The sequence below is a fragment of the Botryllus schlosseri genome, chromosome 12 (assembly GCF_051294905.1).
Source record: "Botryllus schlosseri isolate E-star chromosome 12, Bs_hap1, whole genome shotgun sequence".
In the NCBI taxonomy this organism is placed as follows: Eukaryota; Metazoa; Chordata; class Ascidiacea; order Stolidobranchia; family Styelidae; genus Botryllus; species Botryllus schlosseri.
In genome coordinates this window covers 6241198-6260034 of record NC_137247.1, presented here as the reverse complement: position 1 = coordinate 6260034, position 18837 = coordinate 6241198, and the positions used below count along the sequence as shown (strand labels likewise).

Genomic DNA, 18837 nt, shown 5'->3' with positions numbered 1-18837 from the left:
TGTTAATATCTCTAATAAAAAAGTGTCCTCTTTCTCGGATCTCAAAATATGACAACCCTTTTTACGCGATAACATGGATCCGATATTGCCACCAGGGCTTTGGAGCAGCCGTAAATTTAAACTGCTCCAGCTCCGGCTCCGGAGCTTTCTTCTATCTTACATTAGCTCCGGCTCCGGCTCCGGAGCCGCATTATTACCACTGCTCCGTCTCCAGCTCCGGCTCCGGCTCTGAAATTATCGAATGGGCCTGTCTATATCAGGGGTGGCCAACCCGCGGGCCAAATGTGGCCCGCGAGAGGGTTTTGCGTGGCCCGCGAGGTGATTTCCTATTATATTTTCGAAAATGAATTGCTCAGATTGTGAACTTGCAACGCCAACCCAAAAGTACAAGTCTGGCTGCGACACTTGGGATGTTGATGACTAAAAAATCAGTTCCGACGCATTGGCAGATCCAGGGTCTAGTCACATTTTCAGTAAATCGTCGTACATTACAATAAACTAAAATAGTAGTGAAATTTTTCTTCACGCTTCGCGTGTTTAATCGTCACACGATTTCTTGCTTGGTAGCCTACCCCTACTGAAAATGAAAAAATTACCCGATTGAGTCCAACTGTATTCGCAATTACGGTAGAAAGTCTTTTCGCGTTTGCCCTCGCATAAAGATCGTCGACGGTGAAATGTAGGCACAAAATGATTGTCGCATATTATCGGAGACCTTCGATATCGATGTGGTCAGACGCCGAATAGTCGTGTCCTTGCAAACTGAGCCTAGCGGGCCGTATACAGTAGACCCGCAATATACTCAAGTAATATTATTATTGACCTAGTTTATTTATAAACTTTGAAAATTTTACTCGCTTGGCGCGGCTAGTTGACCGCGCACTCGTTCGTCAATTGCATGTGCCCCTTTAGCCGAAAAGGTTGGCCATTCCTGGTCTATATAAAATACTAATCTACCCATAGGTTAGTTATCTATAGTAATCTAGAGTCTGTCAGGCGTCAGTAACATCCGATGTAGCAACGAAGACATAGGTGCCGCCGTGCCAGCTTGTGACGTCATAATGAATACTTGGTAATTGTCGATAACATCATAGTTGTACTAAAACGCACTTTACTGCGTGCCATTGCTGTGCACAGAATTAAAATTCAGGTCTGCTGTTCAATTATGATAAATCAGCAGATATAGTTGTTGCATATATAATAGCATCTTATGAGATACGTCGGAGCCGGAGCTACTCCTCAAATAACAGGCTCCAACTCCGGCTCCGGCTCCGGCTGAATTTTATGTAGAGCTCCGGCTCCGGCTCCAGCTCCGGTGAAAATGCACGGCTCCGGGGCTCCGGCTCCGCCTCAAAAGCCCTGATTGCCACTATACAGTATACACTGTAAATCCATGTGTGGAAGGTTAGTGTATTTATAATATTTCCACCGTAACGTTGGGTGTAAACCAGGTAAGTGAAAGTTTCAGGAACCAAATTGTGCTTACACACCACTGGGTGAAAATAAGTCAAATACACCTATCCTAATGGCGATCGGCGATATATCCCGGCGGTGTAATGGGATCTGTTTCTTTAACACTTTATAGGGATTGCTTGGATGGTACACGAAAACGCAACCGACTACACCCCTGGGATACCAAAAGATTAAATATTCATTCTGGTGTAGATTAATCAGCATATGATCATATAAACGTAGGAGAAAGGTTTGTTCAGGAGGTCTCATCGCCAACTTGTATCGTTAATGTATACAGCTGCTTTCAGTGTCCCATTTCTTCAGCGAAGAACCAGTATCACAAACACTATTGATTTCGTTCGTATATGTCAGTCATCAGCATTTAAAGATGGTGTATCGTAATCAGTAATCACTAGGGCGATCTTTTTTTTACAAAAAAAAACGAAAGATTTTAACTTGAAAAATCAAAATTTTGACATTTTTTGACATTAAAAAAACTTAATTTTGACCAAATCTTGACTCAACGTATGCAAATTAGGTGTTTTCCCAAACAATTGTAATACTTCTCTTCATTTCTGGTGGAACTGTCTGTCCTTGCGAAGTAGTTAGGCTTGAAAAATCTTTTTTGACTCAAAACTGACAAATTTTTACATGAAGAAACTTTATTTTAATGAAATCTGGCCCTATGAAGAATTCCAGTAGTTACATCAAGTATTATGGTAGAAATAATTAAAGTTTGTTGTAGTACAACGAAAGATACTTTCCTACATTCTCGGGTAGAAAGTGTCTGTCTTTACTATAAGTAGCTTGCCAATAATGGAGAAAGAGACGTTCAGCAGCAGCAGTTGTTGGCTGACAAAAATGAAGTTGTGCGTAGGCTACGCTACTGGTGACACACCATGTTTCTTCATTCAGACAATGGTGTCTACATCACATTTTTTCATCATGCTATTCTTGATATAAGAGCCATGCAATGCCCAGTCAGTCTTGCTTCAGGTAAAATCGTTATATCATCACCGGACGCAAATACACTGTACCAACATGCTCGGAATGTCGGCGGCGATGAAGAACGGGAGAACCCACAGCTAACGAGATCATAATCTGAATTACAAATGACCAACGCGAGGATACTGCTGCAAGCCGCGGAAACCGTTGGTAAGCATAGCAATCGCGTTTGTTATCTCAGTTTCCGTGGTTGTAACCTGGATGTAACTAATGTATCATCATCACGCAACAGGTTCAAGATCGTCTCGTGATGGCTATAGCGTTAGGATGCATTTCGGTATAGCACCCATTTGTGTAGTACTGCGAAAGTTGTTGGTCGTGTAATTGTACCGTGAATCAGGGACATTATAGGTTGTCGGTTCATCTTCCTTTCATTACAATTTTTTTTCCGAAGCTGGCCTACAATCCGAGCAAGGTAGTGTAATGGTTATGCGTCCGGCTTCTCGATCGGTAGGTCGTGGGTTCGATCCCCGACCGGGTCATACCAAAGACTCGAAAACTGGTATCCGCAGCTATCCTGCTAGGCGCTCAGCAATCACGGATAGCATGGAGGGGGCGCAGACTAGATGACCTCAGGGCCGTATCGCAACTCCGTCGTCAAAGCATCTCGATGGTGCAGGCGAAAAAGAATGTCATATCTCTCTCTCTCTCTTGTAGAATATGGATAGAGATAAAAAAAAATTATGTTTAATTAAACACATGTAAATAAAAATAATACTACGTGATGTGTGAGGCGCGAGATAGGGTAGTGATATGATCAACAGTTGCAATATCAATGGTTTATGAGTAGAGTGCTTGCGTGGTTCGATACCAAAAGTTCAGAGTCGATTCGAGTACTCCTTATTATAACGTCAAAGCTGCGATCAATACACCATCAAATACACCTTTTCGTGATCAGAACGACAATGCTGCCGGTTACAAGTCTTCCAAAATAATAACCCATGGCTATTTCATAGCCTTTTGTGGTCATTGCGAGGCTCGATCACTATTACAAAAATGTCGTTACATAAATAGTTGTAGCGTTTTGCGACATGTTTTTCGATTATGACATACGGCTAACCGACGTTTCGAGACTCCAATCGGTGGAAATTTTGCATTGATACTAAATATTTATCGTGATGAAATGTTACTCTTTGTGTGAAAAGGGTTATATTAGATATAATTTACTCACACTACCCGACTCGAATTTGAACTCTCGAATCGTTGTAAAGAACACTTCGCACCAACATCGGCTCCAGAATTCCTACTGAGGTGTTGGAGGTTTATCCAGCTGAGCTGACCTGCACTTCACTTCACTGAAATGTGGGGTTAGATATTAGCAATATGACGTCACGTGACATCACAGGGTTCACGTTCGCATTCACACAGAATCTTTCAAAAAGGTTCACGTTCACACGAATCTGAACCTTTCAGGGGTTCACACCAAGGTCCGTAACAGCACTTCGTCACCCCCCAAAAAAACGTTAGTCTTGCCCCCCCCCATAAGGTGATAAATCCAACTTCTGGGGGGCTTCGAGGGATCTGTGGGAGGGCTTCGCGAGCTCCGTTGTACTGTTTGTGAGTCGGCAATTTTTGTCCAGACGCGCCAAGCGCGAAAAATTTCTATAATTCATGATTGAAGCGGTCATAGTCATCGGGAATTGCATATTGCTATCATTTTCGACTAAGGTTTTCTCGCTGCCGATCGTTCTGGCACACTTCTCGCATGTTACATGGCCTAAAACTTCATATGTGTTGGTACGTCGTGGCGCGGTAATGGCCGACCCCGAAATGCCCATTTCTATAAATCATGCGTGTCTTTTCTTGGGGAAGGGTACCCAATAATCAATATACCAGGCAAAAAGTTGCATCAATATTCAAAAAAATACTCCATGATTTATGTTAATAACGAAATAATTTTGGACCTCCTTTGAGCTCACCTCCCCCCAATTTGGGGGGTTTGGGGTGCGGCAGTTACGCTCCTGTATATACCTGGTGATGACTCGGGTCACATTATGCCACAATATTGAAGTAAGCCGACTTACTGACTTTTTAAGCGTCAGAAAAAGTATCAACTGGAGCAATCAAATGCTACAATAATGCGATTGTTGATGTACAATGTTATTTCGAATTCTCTACTAGTTGCTGACGATTACCCCTGACAAGTGTCAGCCGAAAATATTCGGGTTCATTTCAATTTGAATATCCTATTCAATTGTATATTGAAGTTCTGTACCTCCATGAAGCTCCCCGTAAAGTCGAAATCTTCCGTCGCTTTGCAAACATTTTCGACGAGGACCTGCATGGGAATGTAAGCTTACGCCTTAGCGGTCGATGCCAGACCGGTCAATTTAGTCGGCGTCTGACTATTGCGACAGTGATATTGAGCAGATGGATCCCGAACGCCTACTTGGTTTTTTACATTTGACAACGACGTAATTTTTATATCAATTTCAATGATCGGTTGAATAAGCATCATTCGCTGACTACTTACATACTGTATTTCGTTCTTGATGTTATGTGATTGCGGGTCAAGCTCACAGCAGAGAGTCACTAAATAATCACAACCGGAAAGTCAAGTTTTTGCGCAAACCTTTGTAACACAGCAAGTAAAAGTTTTTGGATGGGCAAGGTGTATACTCGTTTAGTATTGATATTTTTATGCTGCCAGCCAGCGCCTTGTGTAGAGTGGTCTGAAGTTGAAATGCAAATGATTTGAATCATAGATGCAGGGTAATAATGACTCGAGTCACGATTTTCTGATGACTCGAGTTGACTCGAGTCATTTTCTCAAAATACGGAAATGACTCGACTCGACTCAAGTCAATCTGTGTATTGACTTGACTTGGACTCGAGTCATTGCGCATGACTCGAACCAAATCATATGACTCGAGACTCAGACGGCTAAGACCGTCTTTTCATAGTAATTTCGAAGAACAGTAATGTAACTACCCTAATGGGATTTCGTATATTGGTACTGGTACTTGAAAATGCGACCAGAAACTGTTAAAAGTGAGGAAAATTAGATTAAATATAAATGCGAACCATTCTATATCACCAAATATAGAGTTATAAAGGTGGGTTTAACAAGATTTTAACTGGAAACTGAGCAGTCAACGCAATGACTTGGACTCGGACTCGAGTCACAATACCATGACTCGGACTCGAACCTTGGACTCGGACTTGACTCGGTGGTGAATTGAAAATGACTCGACTTGACTCGAGTCAAAACTATAAAAGTGAGATTGACTTATGACTCGGAGCTTTGTGACTTGGTTGCAACCCTGCATAGATGGAATAATGAAGTGATAAATTGTAATACATGAAAACGGTTCACGGTGCAGAACCTACCAAAGTTCGTTTGTGAACGAGAACCTCTCAATTTCTGAGGTTCACACACAGAACGCGAACGTGAACGTCACGTTCATACCATCCCCAATAATTTGCCTGCAAGAATTGGCTGATGTCGAAAATTTGGGTAATGTGCCACATACCCACAACAATTGCAGTGTATAAGCGCGGAATACTTGGCATACCCAGGCTCAGCGCCATGTGCTATTTATAACAATAAAAACAACACCGGACTCGGAGTTGAGTAGAAAAAATGTTTGAGCGTGCAGGAGAAATTTCTTACCCAAATTCGTCAAAATGGCCGAGATGTCAAGCTTTGGTTCTTGTACACCAGACTGAATAATGAATATTTATATACGCATGGTTGAAATGATATTACGCTGCCAGTCAATCACAGTGGGGCTGCAGATTATAGGCATGCCGAAGCTATATTCTGATCAATGCTGTTGCTGATGGAACTAACCGTACCGAAAACGAAAAAGTTAACGGAGATGCATTCCAGTAACTAATAGTGGAAGACAAAAGGCCGAGTATCTAAATCCTGGGTTCACATCCAATCCGTTGGTGGACTGGTAAATCCAAGGATTAGGCAATATAAATGATCCCCGCGCCCAAACGCAGGATTTGCGATAGTAAGCAACAGATTTTGGTATAGGCTACGTGGATCCGTGAGCAATGTCTCTGCGTTTTTCCATGCAGTTGTCACGACTTGAATCTGGCAGATTCTTTCCATTTCCTGAACGATTATTTGTAGAATATTTTTTCATACTACATTGAATATTGAGGCGAACGCACTTATGGTTAGGGTAATGAACTCTACGAGCCGAGAGTGTAAACAACTGTAGCCGTTATACCGTTACTCTAAGACTTGTAGCAGAAGAGGATGACTACTTTCTTACATGTTCTTCTCTGGATAAAGACAGTTCACTGATTGGAGTGGATATAATATATCTCTTAAACTCTCAGCCCATACGCAAAGAACTCAAACGCAAACCAAAAATCGCCCTTTTCCGTAGCTGCGTGCCTGAGTGGTCATGCCGCGCAGAGGTCAAAGGTCAGGCCGCTATATAGTTGACATACATGGGTTTCATAAGTAATAGGGTTGCATTTAAAACAAATGGTTGTTTGAAATACTTTGTTTATAACATGTTTTAAACAGTGTTTTAAACAAACGACTTACAAAAAATTGTGTTTTTTTACTTGTAAAATCATGCCATGATTGTGTAAATACTTTCCAAAAAAAACATGTTGTATGAGCCTACGGACAATTACCACCCGATTTTCCGACGTCTACGATATGGGATTGTTGGAACTCTCAAATAGTCGGTTCAGCAGTACTTAGATATTTCGTCAAAAGAGCGATATTTACGATATATTTTCAATGGTCAATGTCAATCCACAAAGACGCCACAATTGAATATTCGTGACGTTATGGCTTTTATAAAAAGCAAAAAACTCTAAAAATAATGTTTTAAACAAGGGCCTTGTTTCAAACATGTTTGTATCAAAATGATTTTTTTGTTTAAACTGCAACCCTAGTGATAAAGCAGAGATGGGCGTTGCGTAAGGATTTGGATATGAACAAATATGGATATAAAATATTGGCCTGATTTTGTAACACTGTTAAAAAAAACTTAATCCATAAATTTGCTAGGAAGTTTTCCGTTGCATCGTTCTTCCAGTACATTTCGCATAGCAATAAGGGAAGAGATCGAGGGACATATCCAATTCCCCTTTATTACTGGCGCGATGGAAGTTATCATCAGAACAGCGAAGCCATGTTACGCTGACATTACCGCTTGGTTCAATGCTAAAAATAGAATATAATAGTCCTTTAAGTCACTGTTCACCACTCCGGCTAAATATTGAAACTGTAACGACAAGGAACATCTTCACAAACCAGTTTCAAAATATCATGTTGGGCATGGGGATAATATATCGAAGGATACTATTTCAAGGTGATATAAATGATGGTAGAATTCGCCGTTAAACCCTACCAGTTATCGAATTAATACTTTCCTGCAAAAAGTTTCTTTAGATATATACTGAGTCTTTCTTCTCGTTATGTAAGGTCAACTATCTTGAACGTGGCGCTAAAAATAGGTTAGAAGCGCTGTTTTCCATAACTTTAATAATAGTAATGTTGTAATGTAAATTATAATAATAAGAACTCGTGACTTGAGTCAACACGGATTGGATTACACGCAAGTTTGAACCTCGCAAAGTCACGAAGACGATCTGGAAAGAATGTAGCAATCCATTTTTAAGTTCGCTTCCGTCACTAGGTGGCGACCGGATATCGCCTAACAGCAATGTTACCGCTTGCGTATAAATACGAGCGGAAGTCGAGTGTCCCTCCATCAAATTCTGCTGCAACCAGTCGAGACAAATCATGAAGCCTACAAGTGTAGCTGTAATTCTGTCCGTTTGTACCTTGCATGTCAGCGTCTCTACGGCTTCACATTTTCGAGGCGGTACTGTATCCTGGAAACATTTGAGTAGTCAGGGAAATACTCACCAGGTATGTGGGCTTGGCGAAATTGAATAGCATCGTGTTGCCCGAGATAACACTATGATTGTCAACCGAACGCAAAGGTTGAATGCCCACCCTGTTTTAATGTCTCGAAGATGAGTCTATCAGTCCGAATAGTCTGCACGTATATATGCTACTATGGGCAGTGAATGGACTCACAGAGCGGTTGACGAACCCTTGCAAGTTTATATGCTTTAAATCCCTCTGTCATCTATTGCATATTGTAACTTAGCCTATCTTTCCAGTGTGTACTCGCGGACCCCACCCAGGTCTGTGAATCACAAGTGGATCTGTAAAAATATTTAGGATGGCGGATACTTCTGTCCTCAATAAGAATTATAACTACTGACGATTCTTGTTCCATAATTGCACCGTAAATCGTAGTGGTAGGCAAATCAGTAATAAGATTAGTCGCTTTATACGCCATCCCCGAGGCTGTTCATGTTCATCGCTCACCACTAGACTATCGCGATGCGTATTTAGTACTGTGTATTGATAATAACTTGCTTCCGAGAAATAAACAACATTCATTATACGTTAGATCAGAGGTCTCAAACTCAAATGTGCTCGCGGGTCAATTTTACAGTTTTTGACGACGCCGCGGGCCGCAGCATCAAAAGGGGTATTCCATGTCTTTCCAAGTAGGCCTTATTTGACGGGTTGAAATTGTCCTATTAAAATTGAGCCAATCCAGCAGACTCACATTCCACACTCATCATAAAAATGTGATATACTCTTGTATCAATTTAGGCCTGGCATGAGAAAAATTATCACATTTATAACTATTTAAATAGAAGTGTTCTTGTATTTGATATACGTTAATTACAAGACATAGGGTGGAGATCTTAAAGTTTCCTCAACTTAAGTGTCTGCTGTGACTTAACTGAGACACGCCTGTTCCTCAAACTTAACTTCGAGATCTTAAAGTTTCCTCACACTTAACTTAACTGAGTGGAGCTTGACACTCAACCCCATATCTAAAAATGCCGAAATGGGTTGCCAGATTTATTTTCATCTAAATGACGTCATCATCCAAAGTCGTCGCTAAGGTAACGGCGTAGGTTTCGATTGTTGTCGCAGGTTGTCGTCCCAAAACCGAAATATCGGCCATTTTGCGAATAACAATCGAAGAAATGACTGATTTGATAGAAGAACTTGAAATTTTCCAATCTGTAGCCATTCCTCGCAGACGGCTGAGGGATGTGAAGAATCCGTTTGAAAAATACGACGACAAAGAATTTATTAAAAGATATAGGTTTTACAAAAACGCAGCTATTGAAATATTTAATACAATACAAGGTGACGAGATTTTTCAAGCCAGGAGTCATGGCCTGCATCCTCTGCTGCAACTGACAATAGCATTGCGTTTTTTGGCCACCGGTCATTTCCAAGTCACAGATGGAGACCTTGCTGGCGTCTCTCGCCACACTGCGCGCAGAAGTGTTCACCGTGTGGCGTACGCTATATCTAAGCATAAAATTAGTTTTATGCACTCGATGCATGACACTGCAACATTAAAATCTCAATTTTATAAAGTAAAAAACTTCCCGGGAGTGGTTGGGGCAATCGACTGCACGCATATCCCCATAGTCTCTCCCGGTGGCGATAACGCCGAAACGTTCCGCAACCGAAAGGGTTTCATGTCGCTTAACGTGCAAGTGGTGTGCAATGCGGACCGGAAAATAATGAATATTGTCGTGCGCTGGCCGGGCTCGTGCCACGACTCCAGGATTTTCCGGAATTCAAGGCTGGCCGACGATTTTGATGATGGAAAAATTGATGGAATTCTGTTGGGAGACAATGGCTACCCGCTACTAAAACATTTACTAACTCCAATAATCAACCCGACAACGGAACGGGAGAAAAAATATATTCGCGCGCACATTGCGACTCGCTCAAGAATTGAGCAATGTTTCGGAGTGATGAAACAAAGATTCCGTGTTCTCCGAATCCCACTGAGAACAAAATTGCAAAGCAGCGTCCCAATAATAATAGCAATTGCGTGCTTACATAACGTAGCAGTTGCTTTGAAGCAACCCCTGCCCGAAGACGAGGACTTGGAGCCGAGTGTTTACGACGTGAACATCGCCACTCCTCCTTTACAAAACGATACTCTGTGCGGAAGGGCAGTCAGAAACGCCTTTATTGAGAACTACTTTTAAGTAGGGCCTATGATATACACCTACACTTAGTTTATTACGATTTAATTTTCCCTTAGGCTACTGATGTATTCGTAGACGCCATGTAAGCGGACAAGTATATGTTATCATAAAAGCTATCGCGTATAATTTTGCAGCTACTATGAATATTTTGAATTTAACAGATTGATAATGGAGATTTATCTGATATCACAGCATTTGGGGTTTAGCAGAGTAGCCCAATCCAGGTTTCGGGTATACTCCTGATAAGTGGGTTATTGAGCTCATGGTCGATCACCTTCCAATATTGGAGCAGAAAAATTACAATATAAATATATCATTGAATGTGTTATAGTTATGGAAATATCGGAACGCCGAGCAACCCATTGTTGTTACATCGTTGGAGCTTACCACTACGGTACTCGGTAACTTTAAGTGGCATTAATAACATGGTTAAGCGACCCAAGATGTAACTAACAGATTGCCAACGGTTGCCATAACTACTTGCTTAGTTGGCGAAATGCCAAGCTGCGACCTTCAGATCTATTACTATTCCCAGGACACGCGAATAGTTTATTGCATCCATGGTTCTAACCAATTCACGGCTTTCTGAGTCACTCCGAGTCCACTCCGGTCATTTTCATTTGGCCATCGAGTCAGCCCCAGTCTGAGTAATTCTAATGAAGGTCGCGTAATTCTAATAAATGTTGCATCGAAGTGTCTAATTCACAAATTTCAGTCACGAATCGTCTAAGCATAGTGCTGTAAACGACTATCGTTTAGGGGTCAGGGTTTACCATCATAAATTGGAAATGTGGCGAAATAGGAAATCTTGCATGGTCGCGGAGAGTGAAGTTTGATGAATAGTTTCAGGCTTTCGGAGCAATCTAAGAGGGAATTTCCACTTTAAAACTTGAAACGATACAAGTGGCTCTTATATATTGTAAAATTAATGAAAATCAGAAATGTCGTCGCGGGCCGCGTGTTTGAGACTTCTGCGCTAGATGATACTTTCCAAAGATATTCTGTTATGTGTATTTAGGACTAATGCGACTTGATAATATTAATGCGTACATTTTCGACAAATGAGGACGTTGTTAACATTCAGATTCTGCGTGATCAACATGATTTTTTTGTATATTTCAGACTATGTATGTTCACGAAGACTGTGATTTCACATGTATAAATGCATCAGCACTAACTAATTACTTGAATGCGATTTGATAATATTAATCCCTAGGAACGTAGTCAAACGCATGTCAGAATTTACGCGAAAGTCGGTATTGCTCTGTGACGATTTTGATGTTGTTCCATACCGATTTGGGAGATGGTACACTTAATTTCATAAAGTAGATAGGAACTAATTTTAGTAAACTGTTACACTTCTGTTAAAGTTCTTGATCCCGACGTTATAACGATAGTGGCAAATTAGTCGCATGTACGCGAAACCAATAGATATAACGACACACACAAATTAGTCTCATACACGCGATTCCTAAGGTCTTAGCAATAAAAATAGACAAGTCGCATGCACGCCATTCGTAAGACTTTCACACTATTGATTCTGTAAAATGAATACTAATCGTATTATACTGTCGAACACTTTACGGCGAATTTTGTAAAGTAGATAGAAAACTTCACTATTCCGATGTACTAAAGACTTGTAGGCTACACTCTGGATTTGTACAGTATATACTAACTTTACTAAACCGCATCGGATTTATAGAGCAGAAAGAAACTACCCTTTCCAATGCACAGCGTATTAAAGACTTTTACACTATTGATTTTGTAAAATGAATGATAAACTTATTAAATTGTTAGACACTCTTGCTCTGTAATGATTTTGACATTGTTCCATACCGATTTAGGACATCATAGTACACTTAATTTCTTAAGGTAGATAGAAAACTGCTTCTACTAAACTCTTACACTTATACTAAACTTCTACATAGAATCTTGTTAGTAGATAGAAAAGGGCAACAATTGACATAAGGTAAGCGCCAAGTGCGCAAATTTCGATGTCATACAAATACCACAAACTGTGCTAGCCTTCAGTTTTGGTAAGTAAAGAAGTACTTGAACTTCTTCAGAGTACTCAAGTAGGCATCTGCCTGATTTTGCATTCTATATCATGACGATAACATCACACACTGTGCCAAGTTTCAAGTTATCATTCGGTGATTAAGAAATTAATTCTGTTATGGAAGTTGAGTTTACATACGGCGTGTGAGCTCTGCAATCTAGTCAAACGCATAACAGAATTCACGCCAAATTCGGGATTTGTAAAATGAATACTAATCTCATTAAAGCGCCAAGCACTTTATGATGGATTTTGTAAAGTAGATAGAAAAAACACTTTTGTATGGCGTACTAAAGACTTGTACACTCTGGATTTCAGACTGTTTGTTTGAGTTTATCGCATCGGCGAGCGGGATGGCACCACGAAAAAGAACTGCATGTCGCTTCGAGTCGACGCATATTAAAGTGTTGCGACATAGGCCGGACGTATTATTACAAATTCTGAAAGCAGGAAAAAAAACTCTCGTAATATTTGATTCGGGTTTTAATCCCACGGAATCTCAAGTTATTCATAGTCAGGGTTGTAATGACTCAAGTCACGATTTTCTGATGACTCGACTTGACTCGAGTCATTTTCGCAAAATTCACAAATGACTCGACCTGCGCATGACTCGAACCAAGTCATATGACTCGAAACTCAGACAGCCGAGACCAACATTTCATAGTAATTTTAGGGAATAGTAACATTACCACACTATTGGGACTAACTTGAAAATGCGACCATAACCTGCTAAAAGTGAGGAAAATTAGTATAATATAAATGCGAACCATTCGATATCAACAGAGGTATAAAAAGTGGGTTAACAAGACTTTAACTGGAAACTGAGCAGTCAACAGAATGACTTGGGCTCGGACTCGAGTCATAATACCATGAATCGGACTCCACCCTCTGATAACTGACTTGGACTCGGACTGACTCGGTGGTCAATGGAAATTGACTCGACTTGACTCGAGTCAGAATCAAAAAAATGAGATTGACTTGTGACTCGGAGCCTTGTGACTTGGTTACAACCCTGTTCGTAGTCATTAGTAAAACAACCGCATCTTACATGTGGAGGGAAAAGAGGTCTTTCGATTTGTTGGTGTCTTCAATATTCAACGAAAATCGGGCTACATAATTGTGCGCGGGTCTCATTGTTGAATTTGAATTGATCACCATCACGCTATACATACTGCACTGTATCAAAATCATCAATGGTAGTTGGATATTATCGAATGGGCATCTATAACGTTAATGTTATACGAGAGTCTCGATACAAAAATGGAACCACGGAAACGACTTTCGAAATGTCCATCGAATGTGAGTCTGAATGCTATGCTATGCTTTCATTGAATGCGCGAGTGACTAAAACTCAATAAACTATGTCGTAAGGCATTGAACAGCTGTTGCATTGGCAGAATTCAAAGCAGTGATTCCCAAGCGCGGCCCCCAGATAGCCTTCTTGCGGCCCCAAAAATAAATTAAGAAAGCGATTTATGACAAAAAATAAAATTTATATTTATAAAATACTCTTGCTTGGCTTAGCCTCTGTAGTTTTTAATTGTAGAATTGTAGGAAACTTCCGAGTATAGACTGCTAACGTTACGTCACTGCTGTTTCAATGCAATGTTCCCTAACTTTCCAGTTGAACGAGCAGTAGCTATAGATATAAATAGGTTTTGATAACTTTCAAAACCGGAGGAAAATCCTGAAAAATGGTAAATTTTTCCCACTTCGTGGTCGCTTGACTAAAAAAAAAGGAGGCTCAACTCCCGGAAAATACAGTTTTTCTTTCACATTAACAGGTGGTTGACTGAAAAAAAGGTCAACTTTCCGGTCCAGCTTCCGAAATAGCCGCCGTAGCGATCCTACAGTGCTGACGTAATGTATATCAGTCGAATTCGGCCCTATATGTAACCAAAATCCTCAAAAAGAAGACATTTGGGCGTTCTCCGAGGACACTTTTAAAAAAATCAAAAAAGAGGACAAATCATCTTAAAAGAGGACGTATGGTAACCCTATGATAACTAGATCTGCAACACGTGACTCACGATTGAATACGCCGAGATACATACTGCTTAGCCGGCTAAAAGCAGCATAATTGGTAGTCCTATAGTCAGAGCCGTAACTGCCGCACCCAAACCCCCCCAATTGAGGGGGCCGAGCTCGAAGGGGGCCCAAAATTATTTCGTGAATTAGCATAAAATAGCGAGTATTTTTTGAAAATTTATGCAACGATTTCAATTCGCCACATATCTTGATTATTGAGTACTCTTCCCCAAGAAAAAATACGAAAGATTGATAGAAATGGGCATATCAGCATTGGCCATGACCGCACCACAACGCACCAAGACATATAAAGTTTTAGGCCATGTAACATGTGACTCCAAGAAGTGTGTCAGAACGATCGGCAGCGAGAAAAGCCTTGGCCGGAAAGGACTACTTTTATGCTTACCAAAAACTTCGAAATACCAAAACTTCGTTAATAATACAAAATATATATAGGTGTAATTGTCCATATAGGCGCCTAAATGACTGGCGCCGAATGCTCTTGTCTTGGTAATATGAACCTCACAAGACAAATACCACCCCGCAGGAAAGAAAATTATATGCCAGTGAAGAAATACCAATCTGAAATCGTGTGATCGTTCAGTTTAGTAGGTTTAAGCAATTCTACATTTTTTGATATAGCAGACAGGAGGTCACGAAATAACATCATGTATAGAAGTCATACCTAGGGGTCCGCCCGCCCGAATATGTTTAATTTTACGAGGTCTGCAGTTTCAAAGACACCTCTCACTCAGGTCTTCCGGTAAATCTGATTACGTGGGCAAAGAGGACAACTATGCAATTCCCGATCTTATTCACCGATTTTATCATGAATTATCGAAATATTCGCGCGTCGCGCTGTCTCAAAAGTACAACTTTAATTTCGTGGCAAAAGCGAACAACGTGATGTGGGGACAGTTTATTACCCTATGGGAGCCCGAGGTCCTGACGAAGTGCTGTTACGTTCCTGCCAACGAGTATACCCCCTGAGATGTTTAATTACTATTGAGGGGGCCTCTACTTTTTCAAACACACCTCACTCAGCTCTACCGGTAAATCAGATTACGTGAACAGAGACAGGATGAAAATTGATAAAAATACATGCAATTCCCGATCATATTGACCGATTCAGTGATGAAACTAAAGAAATTTCTCGCGCTTCGCGCGTTTAGGCGAGAAAAGCTGGTTTCGCTCAACGGACACCCAATGCAGCAGATCAGTAGCGGTAAACAGTGTACAGTTTTGAAATCTCGCCAGGGCAATAAAACTACTCCGAAATAGCCATGATGACTGTTTGGGTCCGTTTCATAGCTGTAGTATTCGTGCGGCCCCGACCGTACTCCGAAATTCTAAATTTGGCCCTCACACCGAAAAAGTTTGGGAACCACTGATTCAAAAGCTTATAATCATCGAGTAATTTGTACGGTGAATTTTTGTTGCAGTAAAATCGCGAGAAAGATGCACTCAATTTCGATAAAAGTTGCAGTACGAAGTTGCATTTATAATTTTTATTGAATTAGTAGGGTATGTGATACTCGGAAGGTTCCGTTATGCCAGCTCGTTCCTGCAGAGCTGTCAAATTTATTACTTTGCTTTTTCACGCACATTCCGGCGAGCCAAAAATTCTGGCGAGAGCGCGAAAAATTACATTCTATCCCGGAACGCAGCAAAAAATAATCGTATTAATTTTGTAAAGTATATAGAAAACTACACTATTCCGATGTACTTTAAGATGATATCCGACTGCTTCAACTTCATGACAGTTTCAGTATTAAGCAAAAAAAAATCAACCTAGAATGCTAACTTTTACTTACTCGGAAATAGCTACTTCTACCTTAAGTTAAAGGATTTCTCAGACATCGTCGCTTTACTTAAGTTTTCTAAAATGTACATTCTATAAATCAATCAATCAATCATTTTTATTTGTCACACCAGTGAAAATCCGGTACGGACCAGGATGACGACGAGGGGCCGCAAGGCCTTAGTACACAGTCGCCACCTGTATGAGTATACACATTACATTCAATGGCACAAAACAAATGACAATAAATATACAAAACTACAAGAAAAGCAGGGAAAAAAATTTCACCGAGGATACACGAGCTATAAATATTACAGTTTCAAGACAGCAGTGCAATCAATTATACTTATCTATAAGTACTCCCTATCGAAGCCCCTGGGTAGTAATATCTGACTGTATAATTGCGATCAATACTGTAGCACTAATTCCGAAGTATGTATGTATGTATAAGGGGTTTTATGGTGCTCGACTACTAAGGTCTTGTGCACCAGGCCTGAGGGAGCTATAGTTCAATCAGATATGTCTACACAATACAACAAATTCTACGACCGGAATAACTATACGCGGATCAGTCAACAGAGAGTCCAAGTTAAAGTTCACACTGCTAATTCCGAAGTAGCTATGGTATTTAAATGAGCTCGCTGTTTTCTCGAATCAGACCATGGAATTATCAGAAGTATTACCTTCCCTCATCAATGGATTTCTCAGACATCGTAGTTTTACTTGAGTTCTACAAAATGTACATTAAACTGGCAATATTTTCTTTGGGGTGACCATCGATTATGTTCTAATTCATAATTTCAACAGCATCATCAGTCTCTCAGAAAAAAACAAATGAGCAAATCCTAGGATCTTAATTTTTAAAGTAGCTATTCTCCTCAAACCATGGAATTATCACGAGTATCACCTTCGATCACTCAACAAGAGGATGAAATAATGTCCGGAGCATGTTCCTTGAGCTGGAATGTTATCATGTACGAACTCGGCGGCTCATGCGTTGAGGCAAATACGAAGGCAGAGAGAACGTTACGGCGAGTTGGGGATGAAATGTTCAAGCGACATCGAACTATCGTAAACGCGGTCTCCAAACGTCTTCGTTATAGTGATGTTGAAGTCATTGAAAAATATAAAGAATATTCACCCGATGAGCGAATATTCCTGATGATAGCTGATGAAATTTTCAAAGATACCCAAGAAAATTTAGGTAGGATGGTCTCTCTTTTTGTGATCGGTAGCACTCTTGCTCGCAAAAACGAGGATGAACATCACGGTGAGCATATAGAAGATATCATACAGACGGTCGGGAATTACATTGGTAGCAGAAGACGGAAGTGGATGGCGCAAAATGGAGGATGGGTAAGCGATTTTACATGCCTTGCTAAGGATTTACGAATTATGATTTAGCTTGAGGTAGGCTACTGTGTATTTGCTCTCAAGAGCCCTTGTCATCTCTCGATAATGAAACTTAGCTTTCACCTCAAAATTTGGTTCTCAACTTACATTTTGCCATAAGCCACTGTAATTAACTTTCCAAGCGCACTGAACCTCGAAGTACCTATCAAGTAGGCGACGGTAACTTTTTTCTGCAAGATTAGGAAGGCTAACGTTTTTTGTTTCAGGACTATTCTGTAGGATTTTTTGCTAACACAGCTTTCGGTGAAAATAAAGTTTGGAAGAGGCTCATGTTTGCTGGAATTAGACTGACGTCTATTGCAATGCCATTAACAAGATAATGATACTCCGTTGTGATACCTCTCATGCAATAATTTTAATTTTACAATTCTTCGTCGTTTAATTACATCAATTTTAGTGTCGGTTCTCCACGATCAAATATCGTGTTCTACAAATATTGTGTATCTGGAACAACTATAAATGTGGTTATATTGTCGCTATTCACGATAATACTTCGCTCAGTTAATAATTTTTCGGGGATTCTAAACCCCAATACATACAAGTGAGCAAAGTTACATCAACCTGCGTTAAATTTTGGTGTTATCCACCTACCTACAATTTTATCAGGTCGTAGCGATCACGATAGGTAATATGAAGTGAAAGAATAAGGACGCCGAATTCTCATGTATAGATACATATTTATGTGGAAAATGTCGTCTTACAGGACGAGCACAATTGTTTCCTTAAAGTTTTCTTGTCTCCGCCATTCAAGTGCGATAAGATCAGTTTGAGTTGATAACATTCAGGATGATATTTCACGAAGCTCTGAACGGAATTCCCATATTCCTCGTCGATTCTTGTTCTATCGCTGTCACTGAGCTAATAGGTATGTCTGTAGGCTATATCCACTTCTACTTAACGGATTTTCAGTCAAAACTACATACTTTTAGAACATCATAAATTATGAAGTAAAGAGTAGTCTGAGGGGATGCATCACCTTGACGAATGTTATTTTCACATTTGAAAATGAGATTAGCATCTTTAAAAACATGGTTATCTGAATGAAGGAGACTAAATT

The 18837-nt window shown here is 40.4% G+C and overlaps 2 protein-coding genes across 2 annotated transcripts in view; both read left to right on the top strand.

Moving 5' to 3' along the window:
• Nucleotides 1-18837, top strand: part of LOC145452595 (uncharacterized) — a 140677-nt gene that overhangs the window by 11598 nt on the left and 110242 nt on the right. The window lies entirely within an intron of this gene.
• LOC145452576 (uncharacterized) overlaps nt 8136-18837 on the top strand; it is a 42226-nt gene continuing 31524 nt past the window's right edge. The window contains exon 1 of the mRNA XM_080330759.1: nt 8136-8308. Coding sequence (XP_080186885.1) covers nt 8180-8308 — 129 coding nt within the window. The 5' untranslated portion in view covers nt 8136-8179. The remainder of the gene's footprint in view (nt 8309-18837) is intronic.